The 24,982-nt window shown below is 34.7% G+C and overlaps 4 protein-coding genes and 1 long non-coding RNA gene across 14 annotated transcripts in view; 4 read left to right on the forward strand and 1 right to left on the reverse strand.

Moving 5' to 3' along the window:
* LOC106768072 overlaps positions 1-760 on the forward strand; it is a 2,639-nt gene extending 1,879 nt beyond the window's left edge. Inside the window, exon 3 of the long non-coding RNA XR_001376213.2 lies at positions 471-760. This is a non-coding gene — a long non-coding RNA (uncharacterized LOC106768072). The remainder of the gene's footprint in view (positions 1-470) is intronic.
* A 1,198-nt stretch (positions 761-1,958) lies between these two features.
* LOC106769293 (lysine-specific demethylase JMJ25) lies at positions 1,959-7,302 on the forward strand. Of its 4 annotated transcripts, none has more exons than XM_014654849.2 (14): positions 1,959-2,082; positions 2,202-2,306; positions 2,980-3,443; positions 3,523-3,635; positions 3,740-3,839; positions 3,955-4,087; positions 4,161-4,224; positions 4,312-5,008; positions 5,157-5,486; positions 5,798-6,205; positions 6,300-6,372; positions 6,448-6,533; positions 6,624-6,743; positions 6,834-7,302. In XM_014654849.2, the coding sequence occupies exons 3-14, from the start codon at positions 2,985-2,987 to the stop codon at positions 6,903-6,905; spliced, it is 2,655 nt and encodes an 884-aa protein (XP_014510335.1). In that variant the 5' UTR covers positions 1,959-2,082; positions 2,202-2,306; positions 2,980-2,984; the 3' UTR covers positions 6,906-7,302. The 4 variants fall into 4 exon arrangements, with proteins under 4 accessions (XP_014510335.1, XP_022639875.1, XP_022639876.1 ...); XM_022784155.1 differs by lacking the exons at positions 1,959-2,082; positions 2,202-2,306 and adding exons at positions 2,331-2,577; positions 2,698-2,802; XM_022784154.1 differs by lacking the exon at positions 1,959-2,082 and having other exon boundaries at positions 2,115-2,306.
* Positions 7,303-8,657: 1,355 nt separating this feature from the next.
* Positions 8,658-17,235, forward strand: LOC106768452 (leucine--tRNA ligase, chloroplastic/mitochondrial). Of its 6 annotated transcripts, none has more exons than XM_014653626.2 (20): positions 8,659-9,112; positions 9,198-9,342; positions 9,418-9,474; positions 10,154-10,273; positions 10,367-10,471; positions 10,586-10,809; positions 10,919-10,985; positions 11,077-11,231; positions 11,374-11,635; positions 11,742-11,936; positions 12,864-12,943; positions 13,114-13,176; positions 13,305-13,386; positions 13,908-13,985; positions 14,063-14,164; positions 14,283-14,455; positions 14,630-14,807; positions 14,914-14,991; positions 15,716-15,847; positions 16,524-17,235. In XM_014653626.2, exons 1-20 carry the CDS (start codon positions 8,748-8,750, stop codon positions 16,764-16,766), a joined length of 2,904 nt encoding a protein of 967 aa, XP_014509112.1. In that variant the 5' UTR covers positions 8,659-8,747; the 3' UTR covers positions 16,767-17,235. The 6 variants fall into 6 exon arrangements, 4 of the variants coding, with proteins under 4 accessions (XP_014509112.1, XP_022639877.1, XP_014509113.1 ...); XM_022784156.1 differs by having other exon boundaries at positions 15,976-16,657; XM_014653627.2 differs by having other exon boundaries at positions 15,990-16,657.
* A 2,768-nt stretch (positions 17,236-20,003) lies between these two features.
* On the forward strand, positions 20,004-21,726 carry LOC106767731 (putative pectate lyase 2). 2 transcript variants are annotated; one of them, XM_014652676.2, is made up of 3 exons: positions 20,004-20,879; positions 21,097-21,200; positions 21,279-21,726. In XM_014652676.2, exons 1-3 carry the CDS (start codon positions 20,157-20,159, stop codon positions 21,634-21,636), a joined length of 1,185 nt encoding a protein of 394 aa, XP_014508162.1. In that variant the 5' UTR covers positions 20,004-20,156; the 3' UTR covers positions 21,637-21,726. The 2 variants fall into 2 exon arrangements, with proteins under 2 accessions (XP_014508162.1, XP_022639879.1); XM_022784158.1 differs by having other exon boundaries at positions 21,418-21,557.
* Positions 21,727-21,987: 261 nt separating this feature from the next.
* Positions 21,988-23,619, reverse strand: LOC106767679 (LEAF RUST 10 DISEASE-RESISTANCE LOCUS RECEPTOR-LIKE PROTEIN KINASE-like 2.7). Its single transcript, XM_014652618.2, has 3 exons — positions 22,711-23,619; positions 22,436-22,480; positions 21,988-22,339 (listed from the first exon to the last, which is right to left on the reverse strand). The coding sequence occupies exons 1-3, from the start codon at positions 23,519-23,521 to the stop codon at positions 22,212-22,214; spliced, it is 984 nt and encodes a 327-aa protein (XP_014508104.1). The 5' UTR covers positions 23,522-23,619; the 3' UTR covers positions 21,988-22,211.
* Between the last annotated feature and the right edge of the window lie 1,363 nt (positions 23,620-24,982).

Consider the following 24,982-nt stretch of genomic DNA (forward strand, 5'->3'; position numbering starts at 1 on the left):
GGGGGGGGGGGTTATCCCTAACACTCCAACGGTCTTTCATTCTCACTTAGAGAGGATTGACGCGTGTGGTGGGAGTAGTGGGAGGTCCTAGGGTAGACGCTGTCACTAGAGGTCTATACTACGGTAACGGACTAGCCTTGTGTATGGTCGGGTGGAACCCCTTGGCAATGGCTTTGCAAAGCAGTAGGGACCATCACAAGTGCACAACCCGCCCCAGCTCTACATTCATTCTATATCCGGACGTATCTAAGAGTCTTTACATGATAAAATGATTGTCTTAATTAAGTTTATGAGATAAGTGCTTATGTTCATGATGGCTTATATGCTTGTATGTAAATGGATGTTCTCGATAATGCTAGAATAATTTGCCATGATTTGTATGTTTGTTTGAGACCTAGCTCACCCTTGTATGTTTGTATGTGTTTGCCTTCCCCCTTGCGATGATCATCCAATCCTTTGGATGTGAGCAGTAGGTGATGAGGTACCCTTGGAGCAGGCGTTGGAGGCTGAGGAAGATCCAACACCCAGTACTTAGGACGTCTATTAGTTATTTCTATAGATTGTTATTTCGGAGAACACTCTTTAGGTCTTTTTAATGGTTAGTAATCTTATAATTTGGGAAACCTTAGAAAACTTGTACTTAAGTTTCTTTTCTTTTTAATTCTTTCTATATTTTGGATGACTGTAACATCAATCTCTAAACTACCATTTTACTCTGAGTGTTCTTCTTATTGGAATGATGACATTTTTATCATATAAGTTTGGCATATAAATGGAATGTCACACACACATATACATATATATATATATATATATATATATATATATATATATATATAATATGAACAATAGTAAATAGTATATCTAATATCTTTTATAAACTAAAAAGATTTCTTTCAATCTTTATAGTCATTCACTCTATGTCCTTAAAACATATTTATGGAAGGCTTTTTATTCCTTAAAACAGAATATGAAATGAAGTTGGTTGAATTAAGAAAGAATTAGTAGATTTAAATGAAATTTTCTTACTAATTATAATTGACCTGAGTAATCTAATTTTAATTTTTAAGTTAATAATGTTATATTAATTAATTATTTTATTATATATAAAAATATAAATAATAAGGAATTAAAAGCATAATCTATTCTGTCTTAATATAATCAAATTATAATGTACAATCAATCTTGGTTTTTATTTTAGATACTCGGAAATGTACAACCAATCTTAATTAATTACTTATACAAAATATTGGAAAGGATTGGAGGTAGATAGATATGTATTCGTGTCACTCAAAATGTCACTTATCAAATCAAATGTATTTTTATTTATATTTACATGCTATAAATAATACTAGTCAACGGTGATATTTATTTATATCACTATACAAATAATATGTATTTGTGTCACTCAAAATGTCAGTTATCAAATCAAATATATTTTATTTATAGTAATATGTTATACATAATACTAGTCAACTGTTGATATTTATTTATATCATTATATAGAAAGATTCACCTTTTTTAGTATAAATATTTTGTTTCTCAATTTTATTCTTAATAAATAGTTTTTTATTTTGCTGATGTCCTCTTTTAAGTTCTATTTTTTAAAATTTAATTATTTTAATTTGATTTATTTTAAAATTTAACTATTTTTAAAATATACCTCTGAAACAAGTAAAACGATAATTTTTGCTGTAAAAATTATTTATATTTATTTTTATAATTATAATTATATTTTATTTTTTATCATAGAATAAAAACACGTGGGGTTTTTCACTAATAACATATTAAAAAAAAATCTAAAATAACAGTTACAGAAGAAGTAAATCATTTGAGATCAAAATGTATTTTATATAATATATATTATAACAGAGTTATCTTCCCATCTAATTGGTTAAACCACTTTCCTTTTCCCCGAACGCATGCATATCTTATTCAGGGAAAGGATGAAGGATCTGAAAGGTTTCAGATCCACGTGCTTAAATATCATTGGTAGCTAGGACCGTCATTGACAATCCTAAATTGCACAACCCAATATATATAGAAAAATAACTAAAATTTTGTCTCTAGTTTCTGATACAGGTGTGTTTCATTGCTGACTAGCTTCAATTTTAACTAAAGCTCTGAGTCTCATGTTTTTCTCATGCCATCATATTGTCATCATCATCAGAATCTATCTATTGATTTTGTTTTTCTCGCAGATTTTGGTTTCAGATATCGTGCCGCATTGGTTCGCTTTCTCAATTCTGATTGCAGCAGAGTGTTATGCTTCTATCGATTTTTCACCTAATTGATTTTTTTATCAGGTTTGTTTCATTCGATTGAATTTGTATGTGGTGTATGTATGGTTTCTGAAAATCTGTTTTGTTTTTTTTTTTTTTTTATAATTTATTTCGGCGTCATTCCTCGGTACACTCGAAGTGTTTTGGTTGTTAATCTTTTAATTTCGTTTTGGTCTTCATTTCTTGAATGCAAATGGAACTCTGGTTTGTTTGATGATGCTTTGGGAGCAACCGATGTTGTCGGGTTGACTCAGGTCAACTACATTGGGTTTGACTTTAAATGTTGTCTGGAGAGGTATTTTCCCTTCTGAAAACATGTATTCAATTCTTTTCTAGAATCCATAACGGAATATATTTATTAAGAAAGAATTTGTTACATAGTTAGTCCGTTTGTCTTGTTTTCTTTACTTTACAGAGTCCAACGTATGGGAAGAAACTGCTACCTTGCTGATTCGTTATGGTCATCGAATTTATATTGTGGTTTCTTTGATTCACAGCTTCCTTTGCTCTGTGTATGAAGGTGCTTGTAATATGTGCTGGCTGTATGTATAGATATAGGAATAGGAATTGGTGTTCTATTCTGACGACCCTTGTTGTTCTGACCTATGAAAGATTGGAATGCCAGTGCTCAGATGAATGATGATCTATATTGAAATTTTGTAATTATTTGATTGTTTTTTCAATTTTCATTTTGCAGTAACAATGGAGGTTGTTGTCCCAAGAAGAAAACGCTCAAAAACTTCGCAAACTGAGGATAAGCTGACATTGTCTAGATGCTCGAAAGCTTACAGAAAATCGAAGAGAAAAGCTGAAGAAATGTCTGAGAATGGTGATAAGAAATCCGAACTGAAAGGGAAAGAAGGTGAGATGTGTTTAAAGAAGAATTGTGCAGTAAGGGTGACTAAAAAGAAGAGAAAGGTTCGAGAAAACTATATGTTTGATAATATAAAACCAAAGTTAGATGCCAAAGAAGATTCCTGTTTACCGAGGACAAGAAAACTACCATGCAAGAGAAGAGATGAGAAACAAAAGCTTACTGTCTCAAACAAGAAAAGGAAATATGAAGATGATTTCTTGAGTGATGATTTAGAAGATGAAGAAATGCTTGTTATCTTAAGATCAAAGAACAGGAGCAGATTGAGAAGAATGAATGATGTGAAGGTGTCCATCTTTCTCATCACCTTAAAGAGATTGTGTAATACATCGTATTTCAATAATGCTAACCGATTGTCTTGAACAGGATGTTGAACAAAAGCCTCGAATTTGTCATCAATGCATGAAAAAGGAGAGAACACTTTTTGTGCCTTGTACTAAATGCCCGAAAATGTACTGTATGCAGTGTGTGGATAAATGGTATGACATTTAATTAATCAATTATTCTGAAGGATTATGTGCTTGTTTGTGTAGTTTAGGATTTATCATGACTAAATAGTGCTGTTTGTGACTTTTACACACAGGTACTCTGATATGACAATAGAAGAAATTGCTGCAAGTTGTCCGTTTTGCCAGAAAAACTGCAATTGCAATGTTTGTTTGCGCGCAAGAGGATTGATTAAGGTTTGATTTGTTCTGATATCTACCCTAAGTTCATTTCTATGATGAAAAAAAGTTCATATATTATAGTTGTATCTGCACTGGTAATTTTTCAATTTCTTTTTGTATCTACTTTCAGACATCTAACAGGAACATAACTGATTATGAAAAAGCTCAGTATCTGCATTATATGATCAGTTTACTCCTACCATTTTTGAAACAAATTTGTCATGAACAAAGTCAAGAGGAGCTAATTGAAGCTAAAATACCAGGTTTTAATCTTCACCTTTTAAGTTTTGCGTTATCACATTGAAAAAAATCACCAACGCTAAACTCTTTTGTCAGGAAAACCTTCTTTTGAGAAGGAAATACCTCGAAGTCTTTGTGGCAACGATGAACGTGTCTATTGGTAGGTGCCCTCTTTCTCAAGATTCTAGTTTGATTCTTTACAAGTTTTATAATATCTCATGTTTTATTTACTTTTTTCATGGAACAGTGATCATTGTGCTACTTCAATTATTGATCTTCATAGAAGCTGCCCCAGTTGTTCCTATGAACTCTGCCTCAGTTGTTGCCAAGAAATACGTGATGGAAGAATTACACCCCGGGTGGAGCAGAAGTTCTCATATGTGAATAGGGGCTATGATTATATGCATGGTGGAGACCCTCTACCTGTGTCTAATGATTTCAGGACATCAGAATGTCAAACCAAGCTATCTAATGTGTGGAATGCTAAGAGTGATGGAATCATCCGATGTGCACCAAAGGAGTTGGGGGGTTGTGGAAGTGCTGCATTGGAGCTGAGACGTGTCCTACCAAGTGGCTGGATATCTGAATTGGAAATCAAAGCTCGCAGTACGCTGAAAATTTGGGAAGATGAAAACACAACTCTTAAGCTAGAAAAAGCAGCATCAAGCTACACCTCTTTGAGAAAGGAAGCTATTAAAGAAGACATAAATGACAATAATATCTACTGTTCAGAGTCAAGTAGCATTCAAAAAGGAGAGTTGTTACTTTTCCAAAAGCATTGGGCTAATGGCGAACCAATTATAGTTCGTGATGCCCTTAAACTGGGGACCGGTCTGAGTTGGAAGCCGATGGTAATGTGGCGAGCATTGTGTGAAAATAGGGCTTCAGAGGTCAGTTCAAAAATGTCAGAAGTAAAGGCCATTGATTGCCTGGCTAATTGTGAGGTCAGTTCAGGTCTAGATTCCTCATATTGCAGAGCTTCAATTGCCATCTTAGTATTCCATCTTCTAAACTCTAAGTGTAATATTTTTAGCTTGTATCTCGTGCAACATACTATATTATATAAGTATTCACCCTTCTAAATTTATGCAGGTAGAAATCGATACTCGCACATTTTTCAAAGGTTATATTGAGGGAAGAACATACAGAAATCTCTGGCCAGAGATGCTGAAGCTAAAAGACTGGCCCCCCTCTGATAAATTTGAAGATCTTTTGCCCCGCCACTGTGATGAGTTTATTCGGTCATTGCCATTCCAAGAGTACAGTGATCCTCGGAGCGGAATTCTCAATCTTGCTGCGAAGTTGCCAGCCCATGTCCTAAAACCTGACATGGGTCCGAAAACTTATATTGCCTATGGGATTAAAGAAGAGCTTGGTAGAGGAGACTCTGTAACAAAGCTTCACTGTGATATGTCAGATGCGGTATGCATCAAGCTTCCTTAGTCTGTGATTTGTTTGTTGCTTAAGCAGTGGTCGGCCAAATTTTCTTTCATCTGAATTTTCTTCACACACACACACACACACACTTATACATGCATACTCTTCATTCTTTATGAGAACTCACATTTTGGTTTGCTCATTGGATTGGAAACTCAGTTTCAATAAGGATTCTCATTGTTTGTTTGTAGAAGTTGAGATTATATTACTGTCCCCTATTTATTATGTCAATGGTTTCAAATGGAAGCATATTGGCTTATTTCTTGGTCTAATTTCTTGTTTGGTAATTGTCATAGGTCAATATTTTAACCCATACAGCAGAGGTGATGTTAACTGATGAGCAGCACTTAATTATTTCAAAGTTGAAAGAAGCACACAAGGTACAAGATGAGAGAGAGCAGTGTGATGAAGAAAGGGTTACCAACAGCCTGAATTGCCGAACTTTCAAAGACAACAAAGTACGGATAGAAAACAAGGTAGTTTTCGGATCCAATGACATAGAGAAGCGTCCCATTGAAATTAATGGAAGGATATTTACAAATGGTGTACATGAAGAGGTCGCTTCTGCTATAGAGAATGAATCAACGGAAACAGGCAGTGCTCTATGGGATATCTTTCGAAGAGAAGATTCTAAGAAGTTAGAATCATATCTCAGGAAACACTCAAAAGAATTTAGACATACTTATTGTTCTCCAGTTGAACAGGTATAAAAATTGTAACACTTTACATTTCCGCTTATCCTTATTCTTTTATGCCTGATGGTTTAACCTTATTTTCTTATGCCTGATGCTCAAATAGGTTGAACATCCAATTCATGACCAATGTTTCTATTTGACATGGGAGCACAAGAAGAAGCTGAAAGAGGAGTTCGGTCAGTACAAAGAACTTGCATACAATATTTTCTCAGTTCCTGTAATCGGTTACTTATGGGAACTTTGACTTTTAGGTGTAGAACCGTGGACTTTTGAGCAAAAACTTGGGGAGGCTGTCTTTATTCCTGCTGGATGCCCACATCAAGTCAGGAATCTCAAGGTAAAATATCTAGACACATGCTCGACTAATTTTCTGAAATAACTTAGTTGTTTCTGTTGCTCTAATTGCCCTATGTCAAACCTTTCACAGTCATGCACAAAAGTTGCGGTAGACTTTGTGTCTCCGGAAAACATCCATGAGTGTCTGCGTTTAACTAATGAGTTTCGCCAGCTTCCCAAGAACCACAAGGCTAGGGAAGATAAGCTTGAGGTAATTTGCTTCTACATTTTATTTCATTCTGCCTCTTTTATGATGTCTGCATCAAAATAAGTAGCAGGTTTATATGTTGATGTTGAACAGATAAAGAAGATGATAGTTTATGCCATTGATGAAGCTGTCAGAGACCTAAAAGCTTTACTAAAGTTTTCATGACTGGCTAAAGGCTGCTTTCTTACTTCATTTTTCCTTGGTTGCTGATACTCTAGATTGTGAATATTAAGTGTTGAGATAGAAATTGTTAAGTCCGAATGTTCATTGCAGAGTTATAGTCTAGACAGAAAGTTGTGAAGTTAGAATTCTTTATTGGAGAGCTAAAGGCACTCCCAATTCAGTGTTTCCCATTTTGGTAATAATGTAGGAACTTCTTTTTTTGTCAGTTACATGTTAGATGACAATTGAGTGTTTCCTGTTTTGGTAATAATGTAGGAACTTTTTTGTCTTACATTTTAGATGCCAATTCTCAAAGTTATGTAAACAGATAATAATGATCAGAAGAATAAAAAAGGATTAATGAAAGTTATCGCATTCATTGGGGAAGAAAATTCAAGTAGACTGTCATTTGTCTTGCAATCTTTGTGATTATAGTTGGGCCTTTTGTGAGCTTGTATATTTATTCCGATAATAAGGCTGGTTTTGACCAACAATTAAATAATAAGGTTGTTAAAAATAGACGACTAAGTGCAATTATCCTTGGAACAAATGCAAAAGTGTATTAAGGAACTCGCGACAATAATCACGTCATCGCAGACATCCAAGAATGGTCCATATGAGGAAGAAATCAGGGAAGAACCGTCTCCTGCAGGATCTTCATTAATGGAGTGTGCGCAAATACCATTTTGTCAGTTTTGTGGGGAAAAATGGGATAAAGATCATGAACAAAGATGTAGCGTACAGGGTAAGCTCCATGCTATATTTGTGGCATAATTTTATAAGTGCTCATTGGGTTAAAACTATGGGATTGGAGTCCTTATTGTATATCAGATTTTCCTGTTATGGTGTCCTCTCGCAATTGCTCTCAGGTGGAGTGGCAGATTAATAACCATGTCTTTCACGCTGAGATTTTGGTATTATGTAACACTTGTTTTGGAGTTATTCTAGGAATGCAGTGGTTCATGTAGGGTGTTAAAGTAGGTGGTGGTCCGCAGCTAACTTGTCCGTCTATCAAAATCGAATGGGTTGGAATGGAATTTTCAATTCGTTGGTCTTTGCTCCGTCCCACATACCTCGTCAAATTAATAGATCAAAACCAAGATAGTCTGATCTCGATCCACATTGTATTTTGTTATTATTATTATTTTTTAATTTAAAATTAAAACTAAAAAAATTTTAAAAATTAATTTTTATATATTTATTTTTTAAAAATGAAAATATACAATATTATTATAATTTGAATTCTTAACACTCACATGTTAACATCTAATAATTAGTATAATACAATAGTTTAACTTTTAATAATTATTTTAATTTATCCATTTAAAAATATTAATTAATTAATTAAAAGTTTACAAAATATTCATATAATTCAATATTCTTTAAATATTTATTAGTAAGTAAAAAAAAATTTAAAAAGTTGGGTGAGGTACAATGGAACTATGGTGAGCTTACAATGAAGTTTGAGCATGATGAAAATCAGATGTAGGAGAGTAAAATGCAATGTTATGTTATTGGATTTGCGTACTGGATATAATTAGCTTTGCATGGTTGAAATAGATATCCACAAAACAACCTTTCGAACTCATAGTGGTCACTATGAATAGGTAGTCTTACCATTTGGATTCAGTAAGTTCACAGTGTAGAGATAATTTAGAATTTATTGATTTTGGGGTGCAGAAAGAAAAAAAAAAGAGAGATACCGAAGAAGCAACCTACGAGCCCAATGGGAAAACTACAAGAAATAGTTACTGTTGAGTTTTGAGCGCCATCTTCACTTTGGACGTTATCCCAATTCTCTCCACTAATCTTTCTTTTCCTTCGCAGTTCATTCCACTCTTCCAAATGCTCCACGCTCATCACCTTCAACCTTATCTCCTCTTTCTTTCGCCACACTCTCATACGGTGTCGTTTCCCTTCCCATCCAGAACCACCACCTCTCTCTCTCCAAGATTCCCCGTTACTTCCATCAGAAGAGGTTCTTCTTCTCTCAGGTTCCGCAATCTTGGCAGCGCCAGCATCTCAAACTCCGTCGCGAATGGCGGAACGGAGCATCAGAAGCAACCGGTAACCAGGGCCTACCCTTTCCACGAAATTGAGCCCAAGTGGCAGCGTTTCTGGGAGCACAATAGCACTTTCCGAACCCCCGATGACGATATCGACACTACGAAGCCTAAATACTATGTTCTCGACATGTTTCCTTACCCTAGGTTTTCAATCTTAGTTGCTTCGTGCTTGAAGTTTCTGATTCTTTTGAATTGCGATTTGAATATTCGTAATTACTATTTTTTGCAGTGGAGCTGGACTTCATGTTGGTCATCCTCTTGGATATACCGCCACAGACATTCTTGCTAGATACAAACGGATGCAGGGGTATAATGTGTTGCATCCGATGGGTTGGGACGCTTTTGGATTGCCAGCAGAACAATATGCTATCGAGGTCTGTTTCTTGGTTCTCACTTCTACAGTTTGACTTGTGTATGTTTCTTTACTAATGTGCTGGCGCGTGCTTCAGACGGGAACTCACCCCAAGCTCACTACGGTGAGGAATATCAATCGCTTTCGCACTCAGGTAAACTGCTGATAAGATGCTTTAACTGTAATCAAGGCCAGTGATGCTTCGTTAAATTATTGAATGATTTAAGATAATTTCATTACTTTTTACACTTTCATCCAATTATTTATTGCCATGCATGATAAGATTGTAAATCATTTTAGCATCCTCTTTTAAAATACATGCCTGTGATGATTTGTAATGGGTTGACAGTGAAAATTTTAACTGATAGTGGATAAAAATTTAATTGTTTGGGAATTCTTTTGGTACATATATAATTTGCTGCTGATTTTGAGCCGGAAAGAGTGTTCTTTGGGACTTAGCCCCTAATTTTTATTCGTTTGAAGTTCTTTGTTTTAGATTGACTATTTTAAGTTGCAAGAGTGAGTAATTCATTGAAAAGCTGTACTGAAAAGGAACTGAACAATTGTTTGCTAGATAAGTTTCAGTTTCAAAACAACCTGAACACCTTAGTTTGAATCGTATTCAGATCATACAATATGTAACTCATTTGATTAATCATTTAAATCTTTGGGAAGTAATTTGAATGACCTCCACTTGATTTAAAAATAAAAGCTTCCTGTAATTTGGAATGTGAAAAGAGAAGTGTTTCCATGATTTCGTTCTCATAATCATCATCTCTACTCCTACAATTGCACGTTTCCCCTTCATGTTAGGTCTTCTTACATCTTTGCAGTTAAAATCATTAGGATTTTCATATGACTGGGATCGTGAAATCTCTACCATAGAACCTGACTATTACAAATGGACTCAATGGATCTTTCTGCAACTTTTAAAGAGAGGATTGGCATATCAGGTTTAGTATATGATAACTACTTAGAAGTTTTGGCTTAGTTTATTTAAGTTATGAGTATTGAAGATCTTCCGGTAATTCCTATAAAACAATCAGGCTGAAGTTCCGGTTAATTGGTGTCCTGCACTTGGCACTGTGTTGGCCAACGAGGAGGTAATTGATGGTGTCAGTGAACGTGGCGGTCATCCTGTAATAAGAAAGGTATAGTGGTTTGCATGTTTATTTCTTTCAGAACTTAACACTTTGGGTGGTTTACCTCTTATATTTTTGAATGGTTTCATAATCTTTACAGTGTCATTGTTTATTACCAAGCAGCCAATGAGGCAATGGATGCTCAAGATTACTGCATATGCTGATCGTCTTCTAGAGGATTTAGATGACCTTGACTGGCCCGAAAGTGTAAAAGAAATGCAGAGAAATTGGATAGGGAGATCAGAAGGGGCTGAGATGGAATTTTGCGTTCTTGACAGTGATGGAAAGGATAGAGACATAAAAATTATTGTGTATACTACAAGGCCTGAAACGATCTTTGGTGCAACGTATTTATCTATTCAATTCTCTAGTATATTCAATAAATTTTATGAATCAGACAAACTGATCCTGAAAGAAATTCTATATCTTTTTCCTGTTTGCTTTGTTTATGTTCAGCTACTTGGTTGTGGCACCAGAGCATCCCTTGCTGCCGTCATTGGTTTCCATTGCCCAGAGCAAACATGTAAGTTCTTCTGTTTTATTGCCTGTTTCATTGGAAGGATTTTGATCATGGGTGATGAGATGGTTATTCTTAGTGTGTTTTTTATTCACAGGTTGAGGATTATGTAGACCTTGCCACAAGGAAGAGTGACCTTGAGAGGACTGAACTTCAGAAAGAAAAGACTGGGGTCTTCACTGGCTGTTATGCAAAAAATCCAGCAAATGGGGAAGCCATTCCAATATGGGTCGCGGACTATGTTTTAGGGGGGTGGGTGTGCACAAGTATCCCTTTGAATGCAAATTGTTTATTTATTGCGAAACATGCCGTGGGCATAAGATCTAGGGTGTGGGATGATAGATGAATTTTTAAAATGTTTAAGACCAGATTATAATTGTTGCTATTGGTGCAGTTATGGAACAGGAGCTATCATGGCTGTGCCTGCTCATGATTCTCGTGATTATGATTTTGCTCAGAAATATGATGTTCCAATTTGCTGGGTTGTAACGCCAGATAGTAAAAGTCTTGACTCTGGAAAGGCTTTTAACGGTGAAGGCATTATTGTAAATTCATCGAATACACTAGTTGGGCTTGACATCAATGGCTTGTCCAGCAAAGAAGCTGCTCTGACAGTCATTGAATGGGCTGAAGAAAGTGGGAAGGGAAAGAGAAAGGTTCATATCTTAAATGAATCAAATTTCACTAATCTTTGTAATTTTACTGAAATTCTTTCTTTGTGGTTTGTATTATTTAAAATAAAATACATTTTTCATCCTTAAGGTGAACTACAAGTTAAGGGACTGGCTTTTTGCTAGGCAACGTTACTGGGGTGAACCTATCCCTGTTATCTTCATGGATGATAGTGGTGAGACTGTGCCACTGTATGAGACTGAACTGCCACTTATTCTACCTGAATTGGATGATTTTTCTCCCACTGGAACAGGCGAGCCTCCTCTGTCTAAGGCAGTATCTTGGGTAAGTTTACAACAATAAATGCTTTTCTTCTTAAATTGCTATCAATAGGCACTGTCTTAATTTTGTGGTCTAGGTTGGATTTGTTGTTACTTAGCCCCAATAATGTACATATACTTCATTGGTGGCATACAGGCATTGTACCCTTTCCAGATTCCTAAACGATATGGTAAACACCCTTTAGAACTCCCACGCCATCACCAAGATATGGTTTTATTGAAAAATTGCCCACCGTTATTTGCCATGGCATCACCATCTTCTCTATCTAACAACACTGATTTATTGTCACATAAATAGATACTTATGGTCCCACTATTAGTCATTTTCAATGTCTAAATAAATCAATTCGTGTATGAACTTGTCTTATATGTGAAAGAAATAGAATTGAGCAGGAAAATTTTGCCTGATTTTTTTTTATATTTTCTTAATGTGTAAGCCACACGAATTTTGTGGTAGATTTAAAAGGAAACAGAAGGGTCAGTACTAATCATTTTGTTGCATAACTAAGTACATAATTTATATTACTTAGATTAGGAGTGTTAGTAAAACACTCTCGATACATCTTTTAATGCTCAAAGAAGGATCACAAGAGAAATTGAAAATCAAAGTTACCAAGAGAATTAGCCAATCTGTGTGCAAAATGCAATTACAGCAAAAAAAATTGTTCGAGAAAAAAGCTCTAGGGTTCAAACCTAGCTCTAAATATCATAATAGAGAATTCGAAGAGGAAATATAGAATGAGATTTGAGAATGTATTTCTGAAAATCACTTCTAATAGAAGAGTTCAGCTGCTTATAGCTGACTCCTGTCCTTAAGCTGTCTAAGTATAACAAACTAAGAGACTGTCAACTGTTTAGAGAGTTGTTTAAATCAAGAATAAACTATACTCTAATATATTCTTTTTTCTTTCTGGTTGTATCACTGTTGTAGGTGAAGACTGCTGATAGCTTATCAGGAAGACCAGCTACTCGGGAAACAAATACCATGCCACAGTGGGCTGGTTCATGCTGGTAAGGCATTTTTAATGGTATTAAATATGTTAGTAAGCAAGCACTAAACAGTGTTTTGGCTGCCAAGTTTACATGTCTTGGTTCAGGATCTTTATGCATCAGATGTACTAATGAAAATTAAAAATTAAAATTATATCCACATGCGTATCATATTTTCTTCATCCTTCCAGGTACTATTTGAGGTTTATGGACCCACATAATTCCAAGGAATTGGTTGGTAAGGCTAAAGAAAGGTATGGCTTCAGTTAATGTTGTCTTAATTTTTCATTCAATATCCATTCTCTGCTTGTTTCTTGTATTTTGCTTTCACCATTTCTTGATAATTTAATTTCCCAGCTTTAAACCTGTTCTTCTTCTGCAGGTATTGGGGCCCTGTTGATGTATATGTTGGGGGTGCTGAGCATGCAGTTCTTCATTTACTGTATGCTAGATTCTGGCACAAGGTCTGTATGTTATCAGTCACAGTAGGGCATGTTGATTTGTGATTTGCTTCACTCTTAGCCATTTGAATTTAAGCTTCATTTGGAACAGCTATGTTCTTGTCAATCTTTCTCCATTGTATTACTATTAAACATCTACGAGTCTATGATTACTAGTACAAATTGTGTTCGATGAGTCTTAAAACTGAAGTTTGCATTTTATATTCTTGTAAAATGACAGGGTATGCACAGTGTTATATATTACTAGTGTTCGTAAAATCCTGTAAGACCACAGTTTGTCAATTTTTTAATATTTGTTTGTACAGTACATGGGGGAAAGAAAGTTTTTGTTGTAATTGGTGTATTTATAAATGGAAATCCGATAATCCCTCTAGAAGTTAGATAAAAAGTTGATGACATTTGGCAAAAGTACCGGGAAATTGACCAATTTGGGATTCAAATGAAACAAGATTTCAAATACCCTTTTGTGTACTGTCAGTGTTGCTGCAATATTTTGCATATGTAATATGAGTTTTATATCTCAGGTTCTCTTTGACATTGGTGTTGTGTCCACCAAGGAGCCCTTCCAATGTGTTATAAACCAGGGGATTATTCTTGGGGAGGTAATTTCAATTCTCTTTGCCTGAAAATTGAGTAGAAAAGAAGAAATATTGCAAGTTTCTAATTGCTTGAATGGCAGGTTCAATATATGGCTTGTAGAGATCAAGATGGAAACCTAATGTCTGCTGATTCAACTGACTTGTTGAATGAACGTAAGCTAGAAATAATTCCTGCAGAAAAGGTTTATCAATGAAGTTCCACTTTCCACTTCTCATTGCATTTGTTATTACCAGAGATAAGGTGTTGGATTTACGTTTTTTCTCCTGACAAGCATTTGTTCTCTTTTTCCTTGAGTGTAGGTCATGAAATCTGGGGATTCTTTTGTCCTGAAAGAAAATCCTAACATACGGTTACATGCTCGAGCTCACAAAATGAGTAAAAGTAGGGGAAATGTTGTTAATCCAGATGATGTTGTTTCTGAGTATGGTGCAGATTCTCTTCGATTATATGAAATGTTCATGGGACCATTGAGGTAGGTTTGAACTGCAAACCTTATTGCTAGTCAACAATGTCTGTAGTTTTTCCCTTTTATCTTTTCATTTCTTTGGGGTGGCTTGAGGAAAGGGTGAGACTATGGGGTTGTGGATCTGATATGGACTTTAACCTCAGATCAATTTACTCCTTTATTTTCTTCACATGCTCCCAGAGACTCGAAAACATGGAGTACTAGTGGCATTGAAGGTGTACATCGGTTCTTGGGAAGAACTTGGAGGCTCATTGTTGGTTCACCTTTGTCTGATGGAACATTTAAGGATGGAACTGTATCAGTTGACGAGGAGCCTACTCTAGAACAACTTCGCTGTCTTCACAAATGCATTGCCAAGGTCAACATCTCAATTTTTAATCAGAGCTTTGTTGTTTCCTTATTCTGATTTTATTTAATTTGCATATTTGACACAATTGAGCTAAGAATTTAATTTCAGTATTCAGGTAACAGAGGAAATTGAGGGCACACGATTCAACACTGGAATTTCTGCAATGATGGAATTCCTTAATGCGGCATATAAGGTATTTTTCTGTTGCCTGCTTTCATTCTTTTAATATCTTCTCACTCCAAATTTTATTCTTTATTTTATTTTTGTTCTTTTATTGTAGGGAAGTTAGGTAAAATTTGAAATGGTCTCTCCTTTTAAAGTGTATTGAGCATTTTGAAGGAATGATTGATTCCTCTCAGTAGTTACTGTCGTAGATATTGTAACTCATTTACATTACAATTCAATTCCTTTGAACATGATTGTAGCGAACCAAATGTCACTTTGAGCATTTGGGGCGTAGGACTTGTTTGATAGAAGACTAAATATATATTATTTATGCGAACTCTTTTCTGCATGTTGAAAGAAACTTTCAAACCTTAACCTATGTAGCGACCTTTTATAAGTTTGTCTTGGTTTATTTATAGATAACTAGTCTTCTCCCGTTGTATCCACAACCAAAGGATCGTAATTCTAACTTTTGCAAAATTCATGTAAAAGATTAGCTAGACTAGAGTCTTTTTATATAGGAATTAATTTGTTTTGTAAATTATGATAAAGTACAATAATAAGAAAAATGAATTCAAGCTTCTGAATGGCAATTCCTTATATGATATAGTAAAGGACATCTGTTTATGAAGTGTATTCTTTGCACACATTTCAATATCCTTTTGCTTTGTTACTCCGTTTCACATTTTCTTTTCTTATGAATTAGTGGTGACTCTCTCGCACTGATTGTTACGATCGGCATATATTTACAGTGGGATAAACATCCAAGATCGGTCATTGAGGCATTTGTTTTGCTGCTTTCACCGTATGCACCACACCTGGCTGAGGAGCTATGGTCTCGACTAGGGCACAGAAAATCATTAGCCTACGTGCCTTTCCCTAAGGTATGGATTTGGATCAATAACAAATCATTCCTATACTTGCATGGTATGGCAAGTTGTGGTCATTAATTTTAATTTTTCTTTAATAGCCTAAAATAGATGTTTTACACACTAGTAATATTGTTCCTTAGCTTAATTTTTAAAGGTAACCCGAAGTAGACCTTTCATGCAACGTGGATACATTCATCCCTGCTTAGAAGTCGGTAGTTAGTTAATTGGGAATCAAGCTATACCACTGCATCCCTGCAAAATATTTTCAATTTGTGTAAGGGGCTGTTATTTAATGTGTATTCTGAAAGGAAAACCTATTAAGAGATAGGATTGCAAGACACTGTATTTCAACGAGAAGATCCTTGTCCCAGGACTTGTCATTGTGGTGGTTGTGCTATGATTTGCTAGTTGCAACAAGGGAAGGGACACAGTTAACTCCTTGTTTCCGTGGAGTTTATACTTGTGGTAAATAATTAGAAAGTTACACTTGTGGTAAAAAGGGGCAGTAGTGTGAGTTTCCTCAACTTTTCAAGGGCACCTGGACTGTTGTCGTGAGGATCCATGGCTTTGGTACTTATGGAACAAATAACAATTTTATACGAGTTAAGTTTGATCATGTGGAATGAGTGGCAGATTGTACAATAAGTCATTAGATAATGATCATGTTTGGAATATGTTGTTATTTCAGGCAAATCCGACTTACCTGAAGGATTCCACCGTAGTCCTTCCAGTACAGATTAATGGCAAGACAAGAGGGACCATCGAGGTTGAGGAAACATGTTCAGAGGAGGAAGCTTTTGTCCTAGCATCTAGGGATGAAAAACTATCAAAGTATTTGGATGGTCAATCTGTCAAAAAAAGAATTTACGTTCCTGGCAAGATTTTGAATGTTGTTTTGGACCGTAAAAACATTAAGGTTGGTGTACAGTAGTTGCTTCCGCCCTTGTGTGCGTTTCTACTGGAAGCAACGATAAATAGTTTATGCTGTGCCTGGTGGACTTGGTAATGGCCACACATCCACTTCAAAACTAAAGCATGTGTAAAGGTGTCTTTGGCCGGAGATTTATGCCTCTGTTGGAAGGAAAGTGTGAGCTAACCCAGTATTTACCTGGTATGATTGTTTTATGATTTGTACACTACTTTAACAGGTGCATAACTTAATAGACCAGGGGCAGCGTGGGTTTCCAATTTGCTTTGATAGTTGTATGCTATGGATGCAAAATCAATTCATTTAAAATATCATAACAAAAATCGAGTGCATCTTGGCACCTGTAACGGTTGTTATACTACTGTACTATCTGGTTGTGGGCTGTCTGTATGATTGTAATGATAATTTTGTTTCTCACTCTGCCATTTTACGAGGTTAGATCGGTGAATAAATTCTTAAGTTTTTTACTTTACATGTTTTTTTCAATTTTCTCTTTCCGATGGTGATATATACAAAACGCAAGCAAACATGATGGAACGCAAATTTGAAGGCGCTCATCGCTTGTTTTCGGTAGCAAAATTCCTTGTTTTTTAAAATTCTACTGTATGTTTATATTTATCATAAAATCTAGTGATCAAATAATTGAAACTAGTAAGATGATAATTCATAAACATAGGTGGATAGGATTTTCACCACCAGATGGCTCTGATAATTGATGAAATATTATGTTATTTGTGTTCACTTCTAAAATTAGATTTGAGGAAGAATGATTAGATAGATTTGAAAAATTTTAAAATGAAGTTTGTCTTTTTTTTTTTTTAAGTTTGAAAGTGAAAGTAAATAGATTTAAAAATTAATTTTGTAAAAGATTTTATGAATATGATATAATAAAAGATATATTTTAATAATATATTTTTCAGCGAACGGGGTCCTGAATTTTTCAGCATGTTGAATTGAAGAAGCAAATCAACTTAGCCAAACACTGATTCTGCAATGGCACCAACAATATATACAAATATATACAATACAAGTAATTACAATCTGTCAAATTAATATTTAAGTAATTACAATCTCATGCAAGTAAATGATCCTCAAGATCTAATTTAGTAGAAAGCTTTTCTAACTAAAACTTATAGATATGAATGTAAAAAAGGAATGTAGGTTTGCTTCAGTAAAAGTAACAGAATCGCATGTTATTCCTCGTGTCTTACGCATGTAGTGAATAATATATTAACAATCTTTCTTGAATGAAACGGTTTGTGCATTACAGTGGCATGTTGCAATTGTGTGCTTCAACATTAAATGTATTTGAAACTGAGAAAAAACCTTCATGCTTCATAATCTTGTTTACGTCTTTGACTAACCTGTTTAAATCCTGCCCAATTTCGGATTGAAGGAAACTTTCACTGTATTTGATTAACCACAGACATTTGACTTTGGTTTAGAAAGCCAAACGCGGGATTGCACTGTAAGCCTCATAAAATTATTTCCCCAAAAAAGTCGATGCTATTTTCCTAAAATTACTATTATTAAATATCATGCAAATATACAAAGGATGATTATTATTCTGCCAAAGGTTTCAATTTTGAATGAGCATTTTAATAATTTTTTAAAACTAATTTTAGTTCAAACTATAGTTTTTCAGTGATGGATTATATTTTGTTCATCTTTATTTTATTGCCCAATGGCCAAATCTGAGATTCAATTTCCGCCATTGTCAAAATTTTGGAACTGAATGGTGGCACTCTAACGGTTTATTGGTTTACGTACGTAGAATTATGCAAGAATACTGTTTTTGATTAAGACGATGGAGAATAATTAGAAACTAAACTTAGGTTAACCTTAATATCTTTCTGCAAAAACTAGCGTGATTTCAACTTATTTGTATGGAAGAAGTTTGAAATTGTTGCCAAACAAGCCTAACAAATTTGGACCACCGCATTAACCAATCAATACGTATAGGGAAATGCAAAATATAATAGTAATATAGCAACTTCATGAACATGCATACTTGTCTATAAATACTTGTACCATCTTTATATATCTATCAGAGCATATATCTTGTTTTGTTAACACACAAAAATGAAGCAGTTCGTCGTGACCATGCTAATAATGGCTTTGGCCATTTCTGTGTCAGGAAAAGAAGCAAAAAAAGTGAAAAACAGATTCCTTTCTGAGAGGGTGGTGGTGACATGCGACAAATACCCAAATGTTTGTGACATTAAAGGTAGCGCAGGATCAGATTGCTGCATGAAAAAATGTGTGAACTTGTCCACAGATGGCTCCAACTGCGGAAAGTGTGGAAAGAAATGCAGTTATGGAAAGATATGCTGCCAAGGTAAGTGCGTGAATCCTAAGAGTAACCAGAAGCATTGTGGGAAATGTGGCAACAAGTGCAATGCTCAGAGTTCATGTATCTATGGAATGTGCAGCTATGCGTAAGCGTACGTAACATATGATTGGAGTCGACCACAATAAAGCACTTCTGCTATATATGTTCTTTTAATAGTCTTATATAAAACAATCTTGTTATTGCAAAAGCTTATTTTATAACTTGTTGTTTATGAAATTTGAATACTTCAATATATTCTGTAATATGTATTCATTTAAGAATTGTTATTTTTGAAGTTTTTTTTAAATCTTAAATAGATATATTAACAAAAAAATGTTCAAACAAAGTTTTAGAAATATTAAGGAAAGAGAAATTAAAGAAGACGTCATTTGATGATGTAAAATAATAATGTTTTAAATTATTATCCCATGCAAACTATTATAATGAAAATTGTATTATAACCATGAGAAGATTTAATTTTTTTGGTTAGAGTTATACAAAGTTCTCTAAGAAGTGAAACATTAATGAGATGACATACCAAATCTCTTAACTAAATCGAGAAGGCTGATATAACACTAACGAAATATGAGTCTAATTATGTAAGATTGACATCACTCTACTTAAAATTTTAAGACAATGAATTAATGAATCTTTAATTTTATATAATGTTGAACTTTTTTATTTTTAACTAATGCGAGATTTAGACTTATACTTAAAAAATCTTAATATATTTATCTTCTCAGTATTGTAAATAGATCATAAGAAGGTTTCTAAATTATTTGATAAATAGATTATCTTTGTGAGTAGCATTGTTGTGAAACTTCCGTGTCCGTTGAAGCATTACATTGTAATGCCATTCATGTAAGAAATGACAAATGGATTATAACAAGATTATGATTAGCAAGTAAACCAAGGCAAGCTTGTGAAGCCATAATTTTGTTATCTAAACCCAAAAAATGCATTTCTAAGGCAAACTCAGATTCTGTGCATAACCTTCTCCCTACCTATTAAATAACCTCATTCCATTCCACTCCCTTTGTGAGATTGTTGCATTGACAATCATGGCCACGTCAACCACACCCCTCCTACTTTCATGCTTCATGGTACACCTTGCTTCAACCTTTGTTTTTGCTCATTCAACAGGCAACAACTACTACAACAACACTCCCCAACCTCTGTCAAAGTACATTCCTAAGAAACCATTGCTCAATGTGATAGACTCTTGCTGGAGGGCCAGACCAAATTGGAGCTCAAATCGCCAAGCCTTGGCTGATTGTGCAATTGGCTTTGGCAAAGAGGCCACAGGAGGCAAATATGGTGCAATATACCATGTCTTTGATCCCTCTGATGACCCTGCAAACCCAAAACCAGGCACACTTCGTTATGGTGCAATCCAAAATGACCCACTCTGGATCATTTTCGACAAAGACATGGTCATTACACTGAAAAATGAGCTTATTATGAGTAGCAACAAGACCATTGATGGAAGAGGAGCAAAAGTGGAGATTGCTGATGGGCCTTGCGTTACAATATCAAATGTTAGCCATGTTATCATACATGGCATTAGCATCCATGATTGCGAACCGGCCAAGCCTGGCCTGAACACTCCTGACCATGTTGGCCATCGTTTAGGCTCCGATGGAGATGCCATCAGCATAATCGATTCCACCAATGTTTGGATTGATCATTGCTTTTTGGCTCGTTCCACCGATGGCCTGATTGATGTTATTCGTGCCTCAACCGCCATTACCATCTCTAACAATTACTTTACTCAGCACGACAAAGTAAGTTGAACAAACACAGCTACTTCTTCCTTTTATGTCTGATGCCTTATATTATATCATATCCTTTCCTTTCTGATATACCAGATTCTTGTTCATGTGCATGCAATATAATTACTAAATACCATGCATGTTAGGGAAAAGTACAATCCTGCTGTATATATATATTGTGTGGTTACAGGCTTATGTGGCTGCCTTTTATTCATAAACGTACCTGCAGGTTATGTTGCTAGGACACAGTGACCAATTCACAAAGGATAAAATAATGAAAGTGACAATAGCCTTCAACCAGTTTGCCAGTGGCCTAACTGAGAGGATGCCAAGGTAAGAGTTATTTTTGTATGGATTGAATTTGCATATTCTATGAAAATAAATACTGTATTGGCGTGGATGAAAATGCAGGGTAAGATTTGGTTATGCCCATGTGGTGAACAACAAATATGATGAGTGGAAAATGTATGCTATAGGCGGTAGTGCTAACCCAACCATTTTAAGTGAAGGGAATTTTTATGTAGCACCGAATGACCCAAATGCAAAACAGGTTACCAAGAGGGAAGTGAAGGAGAACTGGAAAAGTTGGAAATGGAGGTCTTCCAAGGACTTGTTTTTCAATGATGCTTATTTTGTACCCTCTGGAGTTGGAAGCTGTGCTCCAAATTACTCACCAACTCAATATTTTGCTGCTGCTCCAGCATACATGGTGCCTGCAATTACTCTCAATGCAGGCCCCACATATTGTACTGTTGGGAGAGCATGTTAGTATGGTTTAGAACTGTGTCAAATAAAAAAATTATGACAGAATATTCTCATTAAATTTCTGTTTCTATCTGTCTCTCTGCTATAAGGAAATTTTTCTATAATCTCAAAGGTTAATGTTAGAAGCTGTGAAGCTTGGACACGTCTCATAACTGACGTATCTCGTTGATTATTAAAATTTCTATTATTATTATGATTATAAAAGTAAGAATGATCACCACTTTTCGCTTCTTGGACATTAGATAGATAGATTAGATTTATGTTGGTTGACAGTTTGAAACTAATATGTATATATACACCGTGTCTCGTGTCTTGTACTTTTCAATTTAACCTTATATCCGGATCCATGTCCGTGTCCTATCCGTATCTGGGCTCAAAAAATGATCATGCAGCGGATCGTTTTCTTTCAATGAACTTGATGTAAAATACAACCCAACATCACATAAAGATGCCAACTGGGGAGCAAAAAAGACCTATATATAATGTTGTATAAATAAGTAACCTTAATAGCTAAGGGGAAAAAGGAAACAAAAGAAAGAGATACTCCATGATTATGCAGTTTACGTTATTTGGTTCTCTTTAGAAAAGCCTATTCTCGTTGCTTTGAACTCCACATGTTACTGGTGCTTTAGCTCTCACTTTCTTCAAGTACCAAATGCCAGCTCCAACTCCAAATGCCCCTGCAGCCGAAACAGCTGTAGCAGTCCCTGCAGCCAACATATCCACAAGCATGAGCCAAATTTTCACTCCAAAAACTACATCATTCAGATTATTATTCCATTAACTTTATTTATTTTAATCACCTGCAATCACATTGACCCTTCTACTGTGACGTGCAGCATCAAAATCTGCCAAGTCAAACAATAACCAGTCAATTCTACTTTTTCAGCAAATTTCAAAATGCAAACCTTCTTAATGGTGGCTGAAGTAAACAAACAGGTTATGCAGTATGAAAATCGTATGATAAACTAATCAATTTTTACAGTGATTGTTTTAAAAATAATTTCTACAAGAATTTCTGGTTACACCGAGAGTGGACTAAAAATAAACTTCAAGAAAAGGTCATTGTTAGACATACCTTTACAATGAGAAGTGGAATTTCCTTCTTTACACAGGCACATGAAACTCTGTGTCTCAGTGTCAAATCCGCAAGTTCCACCTCCTTTGGAAGGATCCTGGCACTGAAGGCAGCGTGTAGTTACAGGGATATCAAAATCAATTCTGATTCCATAATCAGGAATTTGATGATAAGGTTGAGGAGCCCCAACATTTCTCCAATAAACACTTGTGTAGCTAGTACAATACTTGAGCATGAGCCTCAAGGACTCGGTTGCTCTTGGAAAGTAAGAGCAGCAAGAGCTGACACTCATAGGGAAAGAGCACCCTGGCATGTGCCTGCAAAGGTAGCTGCCACTGTCACAGGAAGAATCACAGCGTTCGGGAAAGCGCTCGCAGAAGATTGACTTTGGCTTAACGATGACGTGATCTTCACTGCAATTGAAGAAGAGGTACTCATTCTGAGGGGAAAGCTTGAAGCGTGTGCTGGTGTCCAAACTGAAAGGCCTTGTGGGGCGATAGTTTTCACCATCTTCACAGTTCCACATGAATGGATCGGTGACCAGAATGTGCGGATCAGCATAGCTAACATTGTGAACGAGGTATCTCCCAGAAGGGGTTCTGACTTCGAGCTTTCCCGACTCAGAACACACCAGAATGTATCTGTAGTAGGGGCTTCCACACCCATCGTCAATGCCAAAAGGGTATTCGATGGGAATGTCACCACAAGAAGTTCTGCATGTGGTGGACTGCGACCTTGTCAGGGTGAAGAATGAGTGAATGACTACTAGTAATAACATCGGTTTTTGCTTGAAGCTAAGACGCGATCCCATCACAGACTATGCACCACCAACAACTTGATGCTTTCTCAACCAAAAGTGCTCAGGTCAAGAAATTTACATCCAATACAGAATAATATCTGCAACTGTTACTTTACACCCTCTTCTCCTTTTGCTTTTCTTCACTTTTGCTATCTTTTTCTTTTCAAAACACCAGCTTTGCATGTTAATGGATACGAGAACTCGTAGATGACACGACACTTTACCTTTCAACTCGTAACTATTAAAATTCAAACATTTCTATATCAGGTTGTCACAAAACTGAGATTTTGAACTAAGTATCAACATCATATCCTAGATTAGTGTTACATATACCACTGCACCGATAAAAAACAATTATCATCTTTTGTCCTACGTGATTGAGATGTACACATCTTAGAAAAACTATAAACCATAACATATTAATGACAATTAGTAATACTCACGGCCTGTGACTTATTACTTCTATGAATTTTTTTATTAGGAATTTTACAGTCATAACCATTGTGGTGAAGATGTGTAATGAAACTCAAATTGAGTTTTACCTTTCACTAAATATGCAGTATGCTTTTTGTAAGATATTTAATAATAATATAAGCTACCACTGTATTTTTTTTCTTTAAGATGTTTATTTTATGATATTTAATAATTTATATAAATTATATGCATTTTTGTGTAAATATTTATTTACTATGTCATACTTGTTTTAAAAATTTTTATTATAAGAGTAAATAAATATAGTATATACATAATAATTTGTTATGAGATGATAATGTAAAATATTTGTATACGGTCCATATAAGCAATCAATACTTACATTAGTTTATAATTTATATTATTTTCTTCATTTTAAGATATAACAAATTTAGATTTATTAAATATAGTAAGGCATATATATATATATATATATATATATATATATATATATATATATATATATATATATATATATATATATATATATATATATATATAATATATATATATATATATACCTAGGAGAATTACCAATTCATTTATAATACTGACATATATTTATTTATTTGGTTATTTTTCTATCATTTCATATCACAATAACTATTTCATTTATTAAAATTTTCACTTTTTTTTTGTTATTGAAAATATCACTCATAAATAACCTAATTATATTTTTTAATTTATAAAAATGTCATTCAAATTATTATTATTATTATTATTAAATTTGTTGATATTTGTACTAATGTCGTTTTAGTGTTATCGTTAATATTCTTATTTGAATGAATATTAGCATTCATAATTAATTATAATAATAATAATTACAAAACATATAACATAATCGTGATTTAAAATATTTAATGCACTTCTAAACACATAATAAATAATCATCCCAAAATATTAATATATTACATTATTATTACAAAGATAAAGAATACACATAATAATTTGTTAACAAAAATTCAATTTCTAAAACAGCTATGATATAACTATTCTCTCTAT

This window comes from Vigna radiata, chromosome 7, assembly GCF_000741045.1.
Source record: "Vigna radiata var. radiata cultivar VC1973A chromosome 7, Vradiata_ver6, whole genome shotgun sequence".
NCBI lineage: Eukaryota > Viridiplantae > Streptophyta > Magnoliopsida > Fabales > Fabaceae > Vigna > Vigna radiata.

Excerpts from the sequence above, each read along its gene's own strand:
- LOC106769293 (XM_014654849.2), top strand. The coding sequence starts at position 2,985 with ATGGAGGTTGTTGTCCCAAGAAGAAAACGCTCAAAAACTTCGCAAACT. Across the intron at positions 5,009-5,156 it reads ATTGCCTGGCTAATTGTGAG|GTAGAAATCGATACTCGCAC; the intron begins GTCAGTTCAGGT and ends AAATTTATGCAG. Across the intron at positions 6,373-6,447 it reads GAAGCTGAAAGAGGAGTTCG|GTGTAGAACCGTGGACTTTT; the intron begins GTCAGTACAAAG and ends TTTGACTTTTAG.
- LOC106768452 (XM_014653626.2), top strand. The coding sequence starts at position 8,748 with ATGCTCCACGCTCATCACCTTCAACCTTATCTCCTCTTTCTTTCGCCA. Across the intron at positions 10,810-10,918 it reads GAAACGATCTTTGGTGCAAC|CTACTTGGTTGTGGCACCAG; the intron begins GTATTTATCTAT and ends GTTTATGTTCAG. Across the intron at positions 11,636-11,741 it reads GTGGGAAGGGAAAGAGAAAG|GTGAACTACAAGTTAAGGGA; the intron begins GTTCATATCTTA and ends TTCATCCTTAAG.
- LOC106767731 (XM_014652676.2), top strand. The coding sequence starts at position 20,157 with ATGGCCACGTCAACCACACCCCTCCTACTTTCATGCTTCATGGTACAC. Across the intron at positions 20,880-21,096 it reads ACTTTACTCAGCACGACAAA|GTTATGTTGCTAGGACACAG; the intron begins GTAAGTTGAACA and ends ACGTACCTGCAG. Across the intron at positions 21,201-21,278 it reads CTAACTGAGAGGATGCCAAG|GGTAAGATTTGGTTATGCCC; the intron begins GTAAGAGTTATT and ends ATGAAAATGCAG.
- LOC106767679 (XM_014652618.2), bottom strand. The coding sequence starts at position 23,521 with ATGGGATCGCGTCTTAGCTTCAAGCAAAAACCGATGTTATTACTAGTA. Across the intron at positions 22,481-22,710 it reads TTCCACTTCTCATTGTAAAG|ATTTTGATGCTGCACGTCAC; the intron begins GTATGTCTAACA and ends TTGACTTGGCAG. Across the intron at positions 22,340-22,435 it reads AAGGGTCAATGTGATTGCAG|GGACTGCTACAGCTGTTTCG; the intron begins GTGATTAAAATA and ends TGTTGGCTGCAG.